Source organism: Abrus precatorius, unplaced genomic scaffold (genome assembly GCF_003935025.1).
Source record: "Abrus precatorius isolate BTA unplaced genomic scaffold, Abrus_2018 Scaffold2, whole genome shotgun sequence".
Taxonomy (NCBI): domain Eukaryota; kingdom Viridiplantae; phylum Streptophyta; class Magnoliopsida; order Fabales; family Fabaceae; genus Abrus; species Abrus precatorius.
Genome location: NW_020874362.1, coordinates 27309711 through 27330254, shown reverse-complemented (window position 1 = coordinate 27330254; position 20544 = coordinate 27309711). Strand labels below are relative to the sequence as shown.

The following is a 20544-nucleotide window of genomic DNA, read 5'->3' as shown; positions in this document are numbered from 1 at the left end:
TATTTTAGCATTTTTTTCTGAAGCATCTTTTTTTTTAGATACCATATTAAAAAATTATTTATCATTTTACATTTTTTAATATGAAATTTGTTGAATTTAAATCATATGACTATAACGATATAATAAAATTAGTCTATTTAAATCACTTTGAATCCATTCAAAAAGACCTGAGCTTTAAACTTTGAATTCAATTTGAATTCAGACTTTATTTTAAAACATTATCTCATCAAAACCAATGTGAATTAAACCAGCAAAAATACAATTTTACTTATATTGACCACCATTTTTATAAATTTAAATTTAATTTGATTTTTACTAAAATCTGTAACTTGCTGACAAACTCAAGTAAGTTTGATAACTCATTTTATCATTTATAATGATAAAGAGATTATGAATACATTAGTCGACAATAACATATTAGTTAAAGTTTTAAATTTAAAGTATGTTTAAGTGTATAAACTTTTTAACAAATATTTACAAGAGTTCCAAGTTATTTGAAAGTTAAACTTTTAAATCTATATTATATTTATCTGTTTTTTATTATTATTTTTAAATTTAAATTGTTTTTAATTTATAAAAATAGAACTAGTCTAATTGGATAAACTTTTAGAAAAATACTTGTAAGATAAATAAATAAATAAATTCTCTCTCACATATTAAAAATAAATTTTACTTCTTCATTTTGTAAGAAAATTTATGAAAAACTTTCTCATTTAATTTATCTAATTTTTTAGAAAATAAATTATTTTTAACTTATAAAAAAATTGTATTAACTTTTATATTTTTATATGAACTTTTTTAGAAAATTTATTATTATTATTATTCATTTATAGAAATTTGTTCACATAATCACTTAAACTAGGTCTACTTTGTTTTGAACAAATTATTATTCTCATGATGACATATGTATGAAGCTAATTAACTTTAAAAAATCAAAACAAAACGAGGAAATTGGACAATTCTCTTTTAAACTTAAGAACATCTTTATCAAGGGTTAATAAATAGTTTTTTATTATATTTTTTAATCACGTGATGACAGAAAAAATAATTTTAAAACAAATTAATTTATTCATTTATGAAACTAGAAAGAAAGAGGATATTAAATTTATTCTAATACTTTTACAAATAAGTACAGCTTATAATAAGATTACAATTATAAATAACTAAATAATATTAAAAAATAGTTTGATGATAACGATGAAATTAAAAAAAATCGTAACCCTATAGTGACACTTGTCACAAATTATCATCCCTAAAATTTCACTAAATAAGATTCCATAACTATCTATATTTTTTTTTTGGCGCTAATGTTTTTATGTTTTCATATATTTTCCTGAAAACTCGGTGATACAACTCAACATTTTTCTTAATAAAAAATGAGATGAGACGATGAGTTAACTCGGAATGAGTAGCGAGTTGACTAAAAAAGATGAGCTGTAGCTAGTGGAATGAGTCTATCACATTTTCTTTTCGCTCACAAAGGTAAATTATAAGAAATTATTGGCGGGAACAATTATCCCGCTTAATTGAATTTGCCCGCGAATTTTTCAAACAAATGATTTGATGTTAGAGACCCTGCAACCGTTGTGCAAATTTGGGTTACTTTTTATGTATTTTTCCTGTCATCATCCTATTAATGTGCATTATTTATTTATTTATGATATATTTTATAGTTAAATATCTATCGAAAGGAATAAAATGTAACAGGAATAGAGTGCAGTGCTAAAAATGCTACACATAAGTAAGTATTCTCTCTACTTTTATTTTTTTTTATCCATAAATGTTGAGTCTTAATATACCTAGTAAGTGAAATCTCATTCATACGTGGTATTGGTAATTGTTGAAAAATCTAAGGTAATGGCAAGTTCTCACACATCTTGAACAATTATTTACGTGCAAATCTTTTTCTTCTTGAATTTGTTTTAATTTTTTTGAATGGGACATAAAACTAATGGTGTAATGTATGTTATAAAAAAAATTATGTTGACTTCTGTTCAAAAAATTACTTGGAAGTGTTTCTTTGAAAATTCCTTTTTTATGAAGATATTTTTTTCAAATACATGTTTAGATATATGTATATAAAGATAAAACTACTAAAACAGAGGCAAATATATAATTAATTGGTATGATATATGTAACTTTAATAAGAAATTAAATCCATATGACAGCATCGTGCAATTATATTTTTCATATGCAATGGTCATTTACATAAATATATTAAAAAAATCTCCTCTCTTTGCTTGAACGAGCATTAGAAATGACCAATTTGAGATATTGGGAAATGACTCCAAAATCAGTTATGAGAAAGCTATCATGTGCAAAATTTCATTGGCATGTTACTTTGAGATAGTTTTGGATGTCTTTCTCTTGGTTCATTCCGTCATGCTCTAATTCATTGTCTCAGAAAATTTAAGTTTGATTTATAAAACATTAAGCAAGTGGTTAAGAGTATAAATAAACTTTGCACAAATATAAAGATCAACTACGTAAATACATGTTAAAATTGATTAAACAAAGTTTCGTATTTTTAAGTTCGTAAAAGAAGAGAGTGATCAACGTTATGCATTAATCGTTTCAAATGTATGAGTCAAAAATAATTTAAGTTTGTACGTTACTTTTTTTTATTGTGAGTTGTTCAAAATTTTGTTTTGTAAAAAGGTGAGTGTGCCGCGGAGTCGTGAAATGATGGAGAAAATTTTGTATGGATTGTAATTTTTTTTCATATTGTATTATTATTTGGTTGTTAGACGATAGTGATAGTTTTTTTTTAATTATTTTACAGTTTTTACATTTATTATTACATGGTGATTGTATTATAATTTTATGTTTGAAATAATTTTTTAATGGTAACTTTACATTATTTTCATTTATAAGTGGATAACATGATAGTAAATTTTGAATTTTTATTGCGTATAATTTATAATTAAAGTTTAGAATCAATTAATTGAACGAGAGTTGTTTGATAACACTAACAATGTAACTAGTTAAAATATATTAAGTAACTAAAAAATTAAAATTAAATATTTTTTAAATTATTTAATTATCATTAAACTAAATATTTAATTTATATTTAAGAAACATTTATTTAAATAAAATATGAAGAAGAGAAAAAATTTTAAAAATATCAACAAATGTTATGTGAGTGATTAACAATATTTTAGTAGAAGATCAGATGCTATTAATACATGTTTAATTACAATTATTTGTACATGGCCTAAATAAATATTTAAGAGTCGTTTTTATTTGAAAAAAAAAGTAAATTAAAAACAAAACTAAACTATTGAGCTTAATTTGTACCAAAAGAAAAACTACTTAAAACTAATTAAGCTTGTATCAAAATTTAATTTCTTAAATATATTTGTTTTTCTAACCTTTGAATTTGTAAAAAAAAAAAACCATTCATTTAAGTAAATTTTAACAAAAACATAATATATTTTAATAATATTATATTTTTTGTCACAAAATTTGTCTAAATATATATGTTTTTGTTGAATTTAATAAGAAGAAAAACAATGAATAATAATTTTAATAAAATTAATATTTTTGAAAAAATACTTATTTAAAAATATATTTTTATAAATTAAAAGACAAACACACTCTCGTAATAAATAAAGTAATAAATAAAAAAATTTAAAATATAAAATAGAACATGTCATTTGTCACAATGAGACCTAAAAGCTTTGAATAAAATATTTTTTACTTTTAAAAATTATAGGAGTCGAGATTAAAAATTGTTAAGAAAAAATTTTAAAATAATATATTAATTTATATTATAGATAAAATATAAATAATAATTATTTTAAATTAATTATACATATTTATTATAAATTTAAAAATATTTATTTTATCTTACTGGCCGGGAGCCTCTTATATCATAATCCAGAAAAAAAAAACTATCAGCACTTTCTAATACTTTAAGCAAACTCATATGCATTTTTCTTATACTTATGCTGATCATCCTTTCTGAGTTATAATAAAGAGGACCGTAGCAACAGGATCTTTTACCTAAAAATTTTCTGATGCATAGAATCCATTAAAATGGCAAGTGCAGAGCATACTTCTTTCTAGTCAGAGACTAGAGGATAGTCATTATAAATAAAACTTTCAGAGAGAGAAACTTAGAAACAACTCAGGATATATGAAACACAAAAATTTTATTTCAGTTCGATATGCCTTCAAATGGCAGGGACTCCTCCTTATATAAAGGATGGACAACAGACATAATTATTACATTCGACAGGTTTAGATAAGATTTCAATCCTTTTGCAAAGTAACTTTGCACAAACATACAAAAAAAAAGTTTTAAGTACATCTGAGTCACACAAAAAACATAATACATAAAGACACTTTATTACATAAGGGTACTTTATTTGAGATTCTTCAGTCCTTGAAGATAAGCTCGTGACTTGGTGACATGTTAGAATCAGTACTAGAGCTGTAGCTGAAGTAATCATTTGGATCTTGTGAGTCTATGAATGTATAAGTATGCGAATATCCTTCATCTCTGATTATGACATGGCTAGTTGTTTCTCAATTTTCAAAAGTAATATTGGAGCAAGTTACTGGCGGATTTACCTGTTGAATTTTGTCCCACGTGGTTGGATTATCATTATCAGGCGGGCAGATTATGTCCATTGCTTTTAATTTAGAACATGTAGATTTAACTTTAAACATTTTTTCTTGAGCTCCATTTTCAACATGGAGATGAATATTTAAATCTGCCTGGTTATAAGGTGGTCTATCTGGCTGAGAGATTTCCTTAAGATTTGGATAAGTATTCTAAACCTTAACCTGATTATGAGTGTAAAGTAATTTTGTAACAGGATGTTCAAAATAAGGTCTGTGAATGATTACCACCGTTACATACTTTGGAGTCTCAGTTGGAGGCAGATTAATTTCTTTTCATATGCTGAGTCTTTTCATTTCAGTCTGAACATCTTTTTTCCAATTATGAATAGGTTGATACTAAGATAGGAATTTCCATATCAATGTTGACTGATTTCGAATATCACTGAGAAATTCAAACATACTGAATGTGGAAAAAATCATGGGATAATGGAATAAAAGAGTGGCACACCAGAGATACCATACATATTCTTCAATTAAGGAAAAATCCATTAATAAAGCAAAGATGTTTAGGTATGGTGCATCAGGTTGAAACCAGGTAGGTTTTGATTTAGCACTATGGTTATGAAGGGAAAGAGCCAAATAATGGAACATATGATTTCTGGCAAAATCTTTAATGTATTCCACTGTAATTAAAAGACAAACACACTCTCGTAATAAATAAAATAATAAATAAATAAAATATAAAATATAAAATGGAACATGTCATTTGTCACAACGAGACGTTAAAGCTTTGAATAAAATATTTTTTACTTTTAAAAATTATAGGAGTCGAGGTTAAAAATTGTTAAGAAAAACTTTTAAAATAATATATTAATTTATATTATAGATAAAATATAAATAATTATTATTTTAAATTAATTATACATATTTATTATAAATTTAAAAATATTTATTTATTATAGATAAAATATAAAAATATTTTAAATTTTATTTTAATTTTTTTAGTCCAGTTTATTCTTACATGCAATAAAAAATTCAAAGCTATGTAAATGTATTATAAAATTTATGAAATTAGTTTATTAATTTAATTTTTAGAAATAAATTTGTAACTTTAAAAATATAAAATAATGCGAATATATGTTATCCTATTACAAATAATGTTAAAAACTAAGAAAAATTGCACTTCATACTATAAATTATTTTAGAAAAAAAGTGAAGTAGTTAAGGCAATTTACTTGAATATATGAAAAATATTTAAATATATATTAATTATAATTTTGATACTAAAAAAATTTAAAATTGTGTAAGTTATACATAAATCTTTTATGAATTAGTTATTAACATAAAGTTATATAAATTGCACATATATAAAATATTATATGATAAAATAGAAAATTAAATTTAAGCAACTAAATGTTTAATTATTTAACTTATCAAAGTTAGAAAAACGATTTAAAAAAATAATATAAAATATTTATATTTAATGAAAGAAGAGATATTTAAAGAGAAAAATAAAAAATATGTTTATATTTATTAGTAAATATAATTATTTAATTCAGAGAAATTAAAATATCATTTAATAAGTTTGTATTATATTCAACTTAAAGTAATATTAATACATACAAGTCTTAACAATTTAAAAGTCAGATGATAATACAATAACATTACACATTGCTGCATTGAAGTGATTTGTAGCTTAATTTAATGAATCAATTATTATTTTGATAATTAAAAAAAAATACATTTAAACACCTATATTTTAATAAGCTAAAAATATTTATTTAATTGATTAAATTTAAAATGTATTAAATTTAAATTGTATAAAACTTAAGTAATGTAGGTACATATAAGTCTCATTAGTTTATAACACATGATAATACCAAAGTTACATATTAATATTATAAAAATTGATACAAATATTATATTATTGATTTATTTAATATAAAAATAAATTATATTAACAATCTAAAATTATATAATTTAAAAAAGATAATAATGCTAAAAAACAAATAGCATAAATAAATAAGTAGAATGTAAATAATAAAATAACATGAAAATTATGGTGAGACTAAATATAATATAATTAAAACAACACAAAATTATATTATATTTAAATTGATTTTAATCATTTATTATTATAGCTTAGAAAAATTAATAAATGAAATTAAGAAAACTAAATTAAAAAAAAAGTAAAATATTTTTATTCAAGATGAATTAAGATAGATAAAATAAAACATGAGCTAAAAGTAACATTAAAAATAAGAACTCCCATTTTTTAGATAAAAAAATATTGGATTGAAAAAAAAAATTGTTTGGTGCATTTGGGCCACTAGATGACAAAAAAAGAAAAGGTAAACATAATTTTAAATTTTTATATTCAAGAATTTTTAGTACACTGAGTGATTATTTTTTCTTTTTTTTTTAAGAGAGGTCATAGAAAGGGTGAACATAAGATTGATAAAGATCATAATTTGAAGTAGTAAATGCTAGTGGAAGGAAGGGGAAAAAAAAAAAAGATAAGTGAGCAAAAAATTTTCAGAGTGAATTTTGTGTTTAGAGACGATAATAACTTGAGGTAGAGGAACAATAATGAGTTGAGAAGGAAGTGGACTTTTGGTGGTTGAGAGGATAAAAAAAGAACTGTAGAGTGGAATAAGAGTGAAGTGTGAAATTAAAAAAAAATGATGGAGAAGGGCTTTAATGGTGGATAGAGGGTGATGAGTGGAATAAAGAATTTTTATGGTGAATTTTGGTGGCTGGTATGATTAAAGAGGAGGAGAAAAAATAAATTGGTTAGCAGCAGCTGTGGACAGTCACTTGCAGTTTTTAAATTTTTTTTTTTTTAATATCCACATTAAAAAAAATTTAAAATATACTTTAGAATTTATTTTAAGTTATATTATTTTAAGAGTTAATTATTTTTCGCACTAGACAATGTAATTACTTCTATGTTTAATATTTAATTTTTTATATTCATGATTTTGAAAATTGTCTTTTTTTTTTTTAATTATTCAAGTGTAATAATATATTTTGCACTATATAAAAAGCTATGAATCATCGAGATGCCCACGAATAAAGAAAAAGTTGAAGCTCGCTAATTAACAAGTTAAAAAGATTATGTGAGCATATGAAGTTATATATATATATATATATCAACATGAAAAAATTTCTGTTTATATAAAAAATCATGTTGTGTTTTATTTTATATTATTATATATTAATCTACTTTTTATTTATGTTTTTCATTTGATTAATTTTTCTCTTGTAGAAAACATTATGTACATATTTTTATAAAAAATTGCATTGCTCGTAAGTTTAGAGATATATTGAAAATTAGTATTTCAAAAATAATTCTTTTTAAATAAAATATTTTATTAAAAATTATAAACAAATTTATGCAATATACCTGCATAATTACTAGCAATAACTAAAATTTATAGTAATTAATATTTTAGTATTTTTGGTATATTATAATTTTATAATATTAAATATTATAAAATTATTTTTATTTAAATTAACACAATATAAATATTAAATAAAATTTATTATTTCTTATTAATAAGTGTTCAATAATAATTTGTTTCCTTAAAATATGTGAAGCTAAATATTTATTATAATTATTTAAAATGAAATTATTAAAAAATTGTTTTTTGCTAATAAATAGTTTTATTTTTAATTGTATTAAATACCAGTGTTAATATTTTTATTTTATTTTTAATTTCAAGAACTTAAGTTAACATTTTCCTTTTAAATATAGGTTATTTTTAACATTAATATTATAAGTAAAAAATGTATTGATTACAAATTATGACCTGAGATTATAACTGTTTTGTATTTTAAAATTGTCATAAATTTTCATTTTCAGTATTTTTAATTTTTTTAAAGGAATAAAATTATTTTCACAATAATAAATAATTATTTTTAAATTAAGTTATTTAAAAATTTTAGAGAATGTGAATTAGTTTTTGAAAAAGAAAAGAGAGAAAACTAAAATTTAAAAAAATTATAAAGTTATATAATATTTTAAAATAAATAAATAAATAATTAACACACTATATATATATAGTAATTTATCATTTCTTATTTTAAAAAATTGTAAAAGTATATAATATTAGTGAGAAATTTTTCTCCCCTCGTTTTTATACAACTTAATTTTCAAGCACACATTCTCTACAGTGGATGATCAAAAAATAAAAAATATAAATATCTTGTAGAATATTATATATATAATTAAATAATATCAACACGATACTAATTAATAAATGAGTATTAATGTTTTTTATTTTTATTAAAATTTTATTATTTTAACAAATATTATTTATTATATATTTTTATATATTGTTATATACTAAATTGCTTTTTGATTTATTTATCTTTCTATTTTTTTAGTTGATTGTTTTGCTTTTTTAGAAAAATCATAGGCATGTTTCTACAGAAAATTGTATTTCTCGTATGTTTAAAAATACATTAAAAAAATATACATTAAAGTATTTAATATATTTATATTTTAAAATGTAATTTTTAAATTATTTTTAAATAAAATATTTTGATAAAAATTATAAACCAAATTGTCTCATGCACCTAATGCGTAACTAAAATTTATAACAATTAATATTTTAGTATTTTTGGTGTATTCTAATTTTTATAATATTTAATATCATAAAATATTTTTTAATTAAAATTAACATAATATAAAGGTTAAATAATTTTCATACATCATATTACTAACATATTTCTAGTAATTATAATAAATCGTGCTTTCAGGAGTGTTTAATGTACATAAGCTTTTTTTAGTTTATAAAAATTATGTTTGTTGAAAATCAATAATAGTATACAATGATTTTTGTGAATGTTACATTTGATTTCAATATTTTTCTAAATACTTTAATTTTTTTATGATAAGTAATACTTATTTATTTATTTAATTATATATAAAGTTGATCAATATAAATAATAAAACTACACAATAATTTTAAATACATTTAATTATAATTATAAAATATTAAAAATATTTAAATAAATACTAATAAAATAAATTTTTTAATTTAAAAATATTAAAGACTATAATCAAATTTTTATATTATAAATTTATTTTATGAGAATCTTATATTTTACCCTTTCGATGAAAATATTTTTTAAAAATACTTAATTAAATAAACATATAAATATTAATTTCCTGAATTTTAAAAAAATATTCATACTAAATATGAAAATTCAATATTTTTAACTTCATATTTTTAAATAATTTTTCTTCACACAAAATTATTCGTATGACATAGTTCCAAAACATTAAAGAAATACCATTTATTATTAATAAATGTTTGAGAATCATTTATTCCATTAGAATAAGTGAACCAAATATTTATTCTAATAATTTAAAAAGAATTTATTAAATAATTTTATATTTTATTATATTAAACAGTCATAGTAATTTTTTATTTTATAATTTAAATAATGCTATTTTTTAAATGCCAATGCTAGGAAAATAAAATCCTCACACCCTTTCATCGTCAAACTACTTTACTAAATTGTCTATTTAAATTATCCTCTTCTGCCTGGATTAACAATTTTAATTGTCACGTTATATGAATATTATTAATCGTTCTTTAATTAACAGTATCATCAATTATTTTTTATTAATGGTTAAAAAAATCCTAATACAAAAAACATGATAGCGTGAATAATTTATATTTAACGTGTGATGTGAAGCATAATAATTATAATAAATTTCAATTAAATATCCTTATTTTGTTTTCTTTATCTATATTTATTATTGTCAAGTAGTAAAATATAGAAGACTCGGAACATGTTTGACTTTTATCTTAAAAATAATTTTCTATTTAATTTATATTATATTATACTTTTAAAATAGAAATTAAACATACTCTCAATTTATTATTTATTTTTTATATATTTAGAAATTAAAAACAACAATTTATAATAATTAAAATAATGACATTTTTCGGTAAGGCAAGTTGAGGATTTTTAATATATATAGACATGCACTTCATTGATTAACCAGAAGAAGAGAAACTAACCTAAAAAATATATTTTATTTTACAAACTCAAATAGCTGTACTATAATTGAAATATTAAATATCAAAACAAATTGCGTTTATTTTTTACAGTTCTATAAATCTATCAATTTTTTTATCAAATGTAAAAAATAAATTTACTTTTATAAAATTTTTTGTTATAGTTTTTTTAATATTTTATTAAATTTCGTTTATTTTTAAATGTAAAATGAAAACTTCTATATATTTTCAAATAAAAATTATCATTAAATATTATGAAATGAATTTATTATCATTTCAAAATGTTTATTAATGCTTTTCTTTAATTATTTTATATAAATTTTTATTGTTAATTAAATTGTTAATAATATTTAAATAAAAAATTTTAACAAAAAATGGTAATAAAGATATGAAAATAATAACAAACGCTTTTAATATTTTATTATAATAAATTTAGCCACCATTTGCAGGTGATTCTGGTTTAAGGCTTTAATAAGTAAAACATGGGAACTTGTTTTTTTGCAATCTATTTCTCTGACAATTTTGTTATCTTGTTAATTCTAAATTTTAAGATTGAATTAAATATATAAATAAATTTGTATAAAAAATAAAATTTATGAATTTTTATATTTTAAAATAACAAATATTTTTAATAAAAATATTATTTTTGTTGCTTATTTTTAAGTTTAAGAACTTAAGTTAACATTTTCTTTTTAAATATAAGATGTTTTTTTAACATTAATATTATATATAAAAGCTTTTAATTACAAGTTATGACATGTGATTATAACTGTTTTGTATTTTAAAATTGTTTTAATTTTCAATTCTAAGTTGTTTAAAAATTTAAATATTTTTTAAAAAGGAATAAAATTAATTTTGTGATAATAAAAAACAACATATTTATTTACTAAGTTGTTTAAATATTTTTAAGTGTGTTAGAGAGTTGAGCTTTGGAGAAGAGAACAGAGAAAAACATTTTTTTTATTTAAAGAGTTATATAATATTTTTAAGTAAATAAATAAAATATTAACTAATTAAATATATAGTAGTCTATCATTTTTAGTTTTTATTTAAAAATTATAAATACTAATTAAAAATTTTCTCTCTCTCTTTTTTTTTTATTTAACTCCCAAGCACACATGAATTTTCTCAAAAAAGAATAAAATGATTTTCACTATAAAACATTATTGTTATTTAAGAAGATTTATTATATTAAAAAAGAAGTGCTAAGGGATGTTCTTTTTTACCCCAGTTTAAAATAACACACCATGTGAAGTTTACATTACCAATATTTTGACGCATTTTGCTATAATTTATAATTTACAATTAAGACAAAGAGAAACATTTTCCAAAAATAAAAAATTAATACCATATTAAAAACTAATCAATATTTTCACACAGTTAATAATATTCGGGAAAAAATCCGATAAAATATTATAAATCATTAATTTTTTAAATCACTGCAATTAAAATTTTAATTGCCACGTAGATAAAATCATTGAATATTTAACTATTTTAATTTTCATAATCCGCAAGAATCCATCTTTCGCCAGATATATTAATTCAAAATAATAGGAAAATCAGATACAACGCTATGAAATAATAATAAATAGTAATAATTTCATTTTGTCCTTTTTTATCTGAAAATTCAAATCAGCTAAGGGTATTCATGGCATAGAAACAAACAAAAAGAAACTGTCCCCAATCCCCTATTTTCATATATACCCACATAGTAATAATATAAAAAAATATACAGCACAACAAGTGAAGAGTTATTTTCACAATTTCTGATAAAGAAATCAGAAAATCCAAATTTCTTACATAGAGAGAGTTGAGAACAGTTCCTACTGAAAATAAGCTAAAAGACGGGGTTTTTTCCGGCATCTTGTGCATAGTGTTGCATGTTCCAACACTTCCACCATTATTATACCAACTTCTTCTTCTTTTTTTTCTTCAATCTTCTCTCAAAGGCAAATTAACCTTTGTTGTGGAAATAAGCTAGAATCTCAAAGGGTGTCTTTTTCATGGAGGATCAGAACCATACGGTTAATGACTCTCTAACTTTAAGCACCACCCAGAACGAGTCACCCCCCACTGAAACCAAAGCACACACCAACACCAACACCACAACCACCGCCACCGACAACAACAACAACAGCGTTGTTAATGCTGTTGGAGTTGATTATGCTTTAACTGTAACCGTACCGAAGTCCGAGACTGAAAATTCGGGACAAGCGGTGAAGAGAGGAAGAGGGAGACCTCGAAAATATGACGTTAATGGAAACATGATGTCTCCGGTGTCGGCGCCGTCAGGATTTCCCGATCATGCTATTGAAAGCACGGTCAAGCGAAGTAGGGGACGTCCTCGTGGTTCTGGAAAACTGCAGATTCTGGCTGCCATTGGTGAGCTTTCTCGTGTTCATTATTTTGTGTTTGCATGAATTTGTTTATAAAGATGATAAATTTTAGTTTTAACCTTTAATTTCCTCATTTCAATATTTCAACTGAACTTTTTTTTTTAATTCACATGCTCTTAGTCTATATTTTTTTTTTCTTGGATAAAGGTTTTCTCTCTAAACGTTGAGTTAATTTTTGATTGAAAATGAAATGTCAAGATAAATACTAAGAATGAGATTAGTACAAAAAAATTCTCAAACTCATTCTTATTCTTGACCATTCCTCTCTAGTTTTAGGCATTTGTGGGGAAGAAGTATCAAAAGTACTAACTCAGCAATGGAGTGACAACTTCCAACTTGTTTGTTTTCCCATTTTCTCAGGTCAAAATCTTTTTGGTAACAAAAAAACAACAGACAAAAGTTGTATGATTTTCCAAACAAATTGAATGACTGATAAATTTTCAATTTTAAAGGAATCGATTCTAGAGTCTTCCAAACACGCCATTAGTCATTGCCACGTAATAATTTGCTTAATTATTTATTTTAATTTTATGTTATAAAAGAAACGCATTTAGTTTTTCAAGACATAAAATGAAAAAAAAAGTTAATTGTTTATTGATATTATGTTGCCACCTCACGATTAATAAAGCGTTTATTAAATGCCTATTGGTGGTCCAATACAAACTGACTATTGGTTAAATAAATAAATTTATATGACTTTTAAATAATGTGATGACAATTCAAATTAAATATGCACATGTAACGCAAAAAACATTTAAAGTTTATAATAAAATATGCCGCATATCAGCATAAATTCTATAACAAAAATTAAGTTTCATTCTTACAATTGAAGTCGGTTACTATGATTTATATTTGGCTAAAAATTAAATTTTTAAAAATAATATTTATAATAAGATATTCTTTGATAGTTTTTTAAGGTACTTTTAAAGCCTTCTTTTATGGTTTTTATACGACTAAAAAATATATAATCAACTTTTATTATATATGTTTTTAGTAACTTTCTTTCTATATATCTAAATTATCTTAATCAAATTTTTATACACTTTTTCGATATGTGGTATCCAAGTTTTTACTTATATACAATTAGTCTTAACTTATGCTCTAAAAGTAAAAAACAACCAAAAAAAAAAATGTTAAATTCGGCTACAAGCAACTCAAAACAGTATTTAATTTCTCAAATAGCATATTTGATGTGTGGACAAAATGAAATGAAATACTATAGTTTGTTTCATTTTCTTTATTTTCACTATTTTTAGGGAATAACAAATGTACTGTTTTTTAATCTCTTTTGGGAATTGTTTTAATTTTTCAAATGTACCAAACATAAAAGATAACTTTAATGTTATGCTTTGGCACATTCTAATGTTGTTGTTTTATAGTGGGAACATACCAAATTTCAAAGGCTTCTAGTGGGATGGAGCTGAGAAACTAAAATATACAATTTAGATTTACCTGCTTAAGCAATGCCTCCACTGTCAATGTGCCTTTAAGTTACCATTGTATGCTTATTTTTTTGCAGGTGGGTATATTGCAGAAACAGCTGGGGGAAGCTTCACACCTCATGTGTTGACTGTGAGCACTGGGGAGGTAACATGAGACCCTTAAAGAACTCGTTCAATTTCATATTTGTCTTAGTTTTACAAGCCAGTGTTGTATTTCTATGATCTATTAAAGGTGAATTATATGCTTTTCAGGATGTGGTAAGTAAGATAATATCATTTTTCCAAAGAGGTCCACGGGCAGCTTGCATACTTTCTGCTACTGGTGTTGTTTCAAGTGTGATCATTCGCCAATCTTGTGTTTCTGGTGGCTTTCTGAGATATGAGGTACACTTGTACAAACAATCTTGTATGTGACTAGCATTATTACTCTTGTTACGCATAGATATTGTCTTTATTTTAATTTATTTTCACATGTTTTACAACATGATTTGTGGTTTGCTACATGAGTGTTGTTATTGAATATAAAATACTAATATTGTAATTGTTTTAGTATTTAAAAGTAGTTATTTTAGGATTAATCTTTCTTTACTTTTTTCTCTATTATTCCTTAGATTTAAGCTAAATAATTTGTTTTTAATCCCACCCCAAGCTAAAAATAAAATAAAATAATTAAAACATATATTTTTAAAAAAATCAAAAACACTTTTAGTTTATTTTTAATATTTAATGTACTATTATTTTCACACCTATCACCTAAATCTAAAAAAATATTGTTTTCCTGAATTAAATAGAAACATTGATATTTTCTATACACAATTTTAAATAATTATAAAAAATGGGGTTAAGTTAAAAAAGTATAATTTTTTTCCAGATTTTAAAATTTCTTAATTTTATTTGACACAGGATTGAACATTAGTTGAAGAAACAATTTTGAATAAAATAATATTTGATTTTAAAAAATTTTGGACATAAAATCTTCATATTGTTATTTTTTAATACACAATTTTAAATAATGCTATAAATCAGATTAAGATATAAATAACTTATTTTTAAAAAATTTCTCTTTGTTTTTATTTCATTTTATAAATTAAAAAAAGGTTTGATTATTGGTTTTGTTTTTGTTTTGCCTTCTTCATTATACCGATTGTATATATTAACCTAACACGTTGGGTCTTGAATCTAGACACTTTCTGGCCCCCGTCTCTCGGCACAAGGAATGTTCTTATTTATTAGTTTTTTGTGTCTTGTTATTTCACTAATGAAGGTGCAAATTTGAAGCCACCTAAAATTTTGCATGTTATGTATGGATCAGCTCTCTCACCTCTTTTCCATGTTTCTACTTAGGTTTTTTTTTTTAATTAATTTTGCTACATATAGGGCCTCTTTGAGATATTATCTTTATCTGGATCATTTACCCACACTAGTGGCGCTAGTGGTGCACATCGTACAAATGGCACATTAAGTGTTTTACTGGCTAAACCTGATGGGAGGGTTTTTGGAGGTTGCATTGAGAGCTCATTGATAGCTGCTGGCCCTATTCAAGTAAGAAAATTTCAAATTATTGATCTTTTGGTTCCACCGAAGCAATTTCATTACACATTATTGAGGCACTAGTTGTTTTCAAAACAAATTTGAAAGATGATTCAAATGAATTACTCACGAGTTAAATATCATAATAGTTATGTTGTACATATACTGGCACATATAATGCATATGAAAGATATATTTGCTATTTGGATGGCGATAAACCCTGTGTGAAAGCTAGATGAACTATTGTGAAGCCATTGTACTCATTTTTGGAATTGGATGTAACTTTTGATGATTGATAGCCTTCATGGGACATTGGAGAACCCACAGGGTTTGTCTTTCAGGAAGTACTTGAAGATCCTTCACATTTAGAAAAAAAAATCCATATTGACATGCATAGATCAAATTATACTTATTGTCATCCCATCCTTATACTGAAAGATTCTTTACTCTATAGGAGTATAATTAAATGTCTACTTGCAGTAAGTTACTGTTGCTCAAACATAATGACAATTATTTCCGTGCTTTTTAGTTGACCAGGAAGTTGAATTTTTTTATGTAATATATTTTATTTATTGGTCATGTTAACTTGTTAATTAGTATTCTAAAGACATTGGTTAAAAAATTAATAAATTGAAAATTTTTATTAAAATTTATGAGAGAATCGCAATTTGATTCCTTAACCAACGTCTTAAGAATACTGAATAATATTTTCCTTTATTTGTAATTGATTGTTGTGTTGCAATGTTGCATTGAAAACCATTGAATAACTTACTATAAGTCTCTCTTTCTATTCATCAGCTTGTCATGGCCACTTTCAAGCAAAACATAAGCAATCAAATCAAGAAAAGACTCTTACCTGAATCTTCCAATGCTCCCAACATGCCAGACATTCCAGATTTAGAAAGGGATCCCCCAAAGGTTCAGAAGTTGATGGAAGGTGTCCAGAGTAGCCCTTCACCAAAATCAGAACATGGTCCAACAGAAACAACTAATGACATAGTTGAAAATGTCAATTCTGCAACAACTAATGAAGTGGCTGATAATGTTATTCCTGCTGATGACAACATGCACTCTGCCTCTGTTAATGGTGTTGACTTGGAATGTCACATCCATCAACCTATCACAGACAAAGGAACTTCTGCTGATACTGATGCAAGTGTCACAAAGATGTGAAGTTATCAACATGAGCCTCTTTCATATGCTTTCAGTTGTAGAGAACAAATTTATTTTTTCTTGCTCATGATAGAGGTTAACTTTTTATAGTGTCTAGCTTTATTAAAAAAAAAATTCCTCTAGTTCTCATATGTGGTGGTGAATTCTGAACTTGTTAGTGATCACAGTAACTGAAAAGGGACAACTGCAGGTGCTGTAATTTTATTTTTCCTTTTGACTATATCTATATGATACATTCAGCTGTTATTTCATGCTTTGTTTCATAAATAAGTATTATGTTTGTTAGGTAGGCCGTGGCGTGAACACCTGATAGTAAAGCGATTGGCAATATTACTTAGGACTTGTTTTTAGAGAAATGTCTATATTTAGTCATTTACCAACTTTGTGGGATGGTTATTTGATATAATTAATTTTCAACTACTAACATTGTATTATTTTAGTGTGCCATATATGGCCATATCATAGTGGAATAAACTCATTCGTGAAACCCGTTAGATGAATTGTTGAACAACAGAGAAAAACCAAATACTCATGTTTGTTCTTTAAGCTTGGGTAGAAAACCTGAAGTATCAAATAGCATGCAAGTGAGAATACAAGTATTTGTTTGATTTGTAAAAGACCGAGTAGCATGCAAATGGATATTTATGTATTATTCTCCAGTGCCTTGCAAGGTTGCCTTGATAAAATTAATTATAAGTCGTTAAATGTAATTAAAATGAGTATTCAAATTAATCTTCATCATAGATTTTACATTAAAATGTGTGTCTGACGGTAAGAAGAAGTGGTTGTAGTATATGATCAATCAAATACTAACACTCTGTTTGTTTTGATCGAAAATGAATGGAAGGAATTAGCCTCGACTAAAACCGGATCGAAAAAGTTAACTTTCTTCGATTGAATGGTTTGTCGTTTTATAAACTGAAAGAAAAAAAACGTGTTGTGGGATCCACCTTCATTATTTTCTTTGCTCGTTTGCCTGAAAACTTGCGTGAATCGAGATCAAAAGCTACACTTTCCATTTTACCTTTTTTCTTTTAGTTTTGTTTGGACACAACTTTAAAATATATCATAATAGAAAAATTATATTTTATATAAAAATAATATAATAAATATTGTAACATGTAAAATATCTTTACATGAAATTTATTATCATCTTAATTTTTTTTCATTCATCCAAATAAAAAATATTTTGTCTTCATCTTTATTTTATCCATTCAAATAATAAAATTATAGTATTTTTAAATTTATTTTCTCTTCTCACCAATAAATAACCTTCACAACATTAATCGACTTATTTTTCTTGAGTAAATGAGTTAAAATGAGTCACATACTTTTAAGGCGCTGCACACAAAAAACAAAAACAACTATAAAATTTAATAGATTGAGTTAATGTAAAATTTTTAATTTAAAAATTATTGATTTTACACATAAAATTTATAGATAACTTAAAAAAATTTAAATGACATTTAATATTTTATTATTTTAAAAAATATTTTATTTATAAAAACGAGTTTATTTTTTATTTTTTCTACTTATTCATTTTGCACGAAGTCTTTAATTTACATTTTAGATTAAGGATATCTCTCTAATCTTGGGTTGATTTTGATTGAAAATAAAAACTTAAGACAAACACTATTTATTAGCATTTTAACTGATGTATTTATCAAATATTTGTGCCATTATAAATGATTATCAATATAAAACTATAAATTAAAAATGTTTTACTTCCAACAATTTTTATGAAATCCTTTCATTAAGTTACTGGATTACATAAAAAAATTAATTTAAATTTACGCCAATGTAAAAATGTTTTATATTATCATCTAAATTATGATTTTAAATCAGTAATAATTTTTAATTTTTATAATAATTAAAAATATTATAGTTATAGTATAATATAATTGGTTAACAATATAAAAAAAATTTACTAACAATATTTTGAAAAATAAATTCATATAAAATTATGATGAGTATTTCATAAGACTAATATATAAATATATATTTTTATTATTTTTAAACATGTAAAATTATGACGAGTATTTCATATATATTTTAAAACTCAACCCAACTTAACTACTTAACTTTTTTATTTTAAAAACGAGTCAAGTTACCCGAACCCCTTCTAGTTTTAGGCCCAGTTATTTTGAAGTTTAATAAAAATAATTTTAAACTTAAGATATGTACACGACAAAAAAAAGATATGTATTAAATTATTTTCAATCATTTTTTTTGGGTTAAAATTATGAAAATTACCTTTTCAATAGCAAGGTAAACAAGCTCTTTTTTACTGTCATATAATAATATATTTAAATAACTCATTTAAAATTTGTTTATTTAAAATTTTTTACGTAAAGTGAGCACATTTAATTTTTTTAGACATAAAAAGAAAAGAAAAATTAATAATAATCTATTCGTATTAAGTTGCTACGCGACATTTAATAAAACTTTTTTTTTTCAATGCCTACTAGGATCCAAACTTCTTTAAAATGAAAAAATGTGTAAAGTGAAAGAGTACATGATTTTAAGTTAATTATATTTATATTTTAATCAATTCAGCAGATAAAACTCTATTTTCTCACTTCACGCCTTTCTGTACTTTAAAGAAGCTCGTAACGGACAATTGGTTAGACAACTTTTTAGAACTTTTTAATAAGATTACAATAATTTAATTATTTATAATTGTATAGTTAGTCTCTATATTTTTACTAACATGTTATTTTTTTATTTTTAAAGTTTCACATTAATGTTATTATTATTGTTCAATTATTTAAATTAAAATTCACCACAAAATTTTATTAAATAATTAAAAATATAATAAAAATGTAATATATTATTAATTTATACATATTTTTAAAAAATCTGTACATTATTTAATAAAAAATGAATATTTTTAATATTATAGTTACTATTTTTATTTAAATAATATATATTTCACTAATTCATATAAAAAAATAATTATAAGTAATTTATTGTTGTTAATTATTAGATGATATTTTAATATAACCAATTTAATTTAAATAATTAATAATTAAAAAAAAAATTCAAGCAGTTAAAATTATAAAAATTAAAATCACACATAAATTAAATTACAGAAACCAAAAAATATAATTAAGTCAAAATATAACAAGCAGTAGAAAAACATTTAAGATTTTCTTACAAAATAAAAATATTTAAAGTTTATAATAAAATATGTAAAACATTAGTTGTATAAAAAAAATTTATAGTCATATTTATAAGAAATAAAGATTGATTATTTAAGATTAATAAAATACCATTATATATCATAAATTTATATTATATTTCATAAATTGTGTCATTTAAATAAAATAAAATATTTATTTATTAATATAAATAAATAATGATTATATCGTTAATATTAATTTTTAATAATAAATAAAG

The 20544-nt window shown here is 22.8% G+C and overlaps 1 protein-coding gene across 1 annotated transcript; it reads left to right on the top strand.

The window, feature by feature from the left end:
* Window positions 1-12607: 12607 nt before the first annotated feature.
* Window positions 12608-17145, top strand: LOC113859742 (AT-hook motif nuclear-localized protein 7-like). The gene is made up of 5 exons (XM_027492440.1): window positions 12608-12986; window positions 14520-14587; window positions 14695-14826; window positions 15820-15984; window positions 16771-17145. Exons 1-5 carry the CDS (start codon window positions 12608-12610, stop codon window positions 17143-17145), a joined length of 1119 nt encoding a protein of 372 aa, XP_027348241.1.
* The last annotated feature ends 3399 nt before the right edge of the window (window positions 17146-20544 follow it).

What these genes read in the sequence shown, in the direction of transcription:
- LOC113859742 (XM_027492440.1), top strand. Translation starts at nt 12,608, where the DNA reads ATGGAGGATCAGAACCATACGGTTAATGACTCTCTAACTTTAAGCACC. An exon ending in TGACTGTGAGCACTGGGGAG is followed by an intron (nt 14,588 to 14,694) that starts GTAACATGAGAC and finishes TATGCTTTTCAG; the next exon opens with GATGTGGTAAGTAAGATAAT. An exon ending in GTGGCTTTCTGAGATATGAG is followed by an intron (nt 14,827 to 15,819) that starts GTACACTTGTAC and finishes TGCTACATATAG; the next exon opens with GGCCTCTTTGAGATATTATC.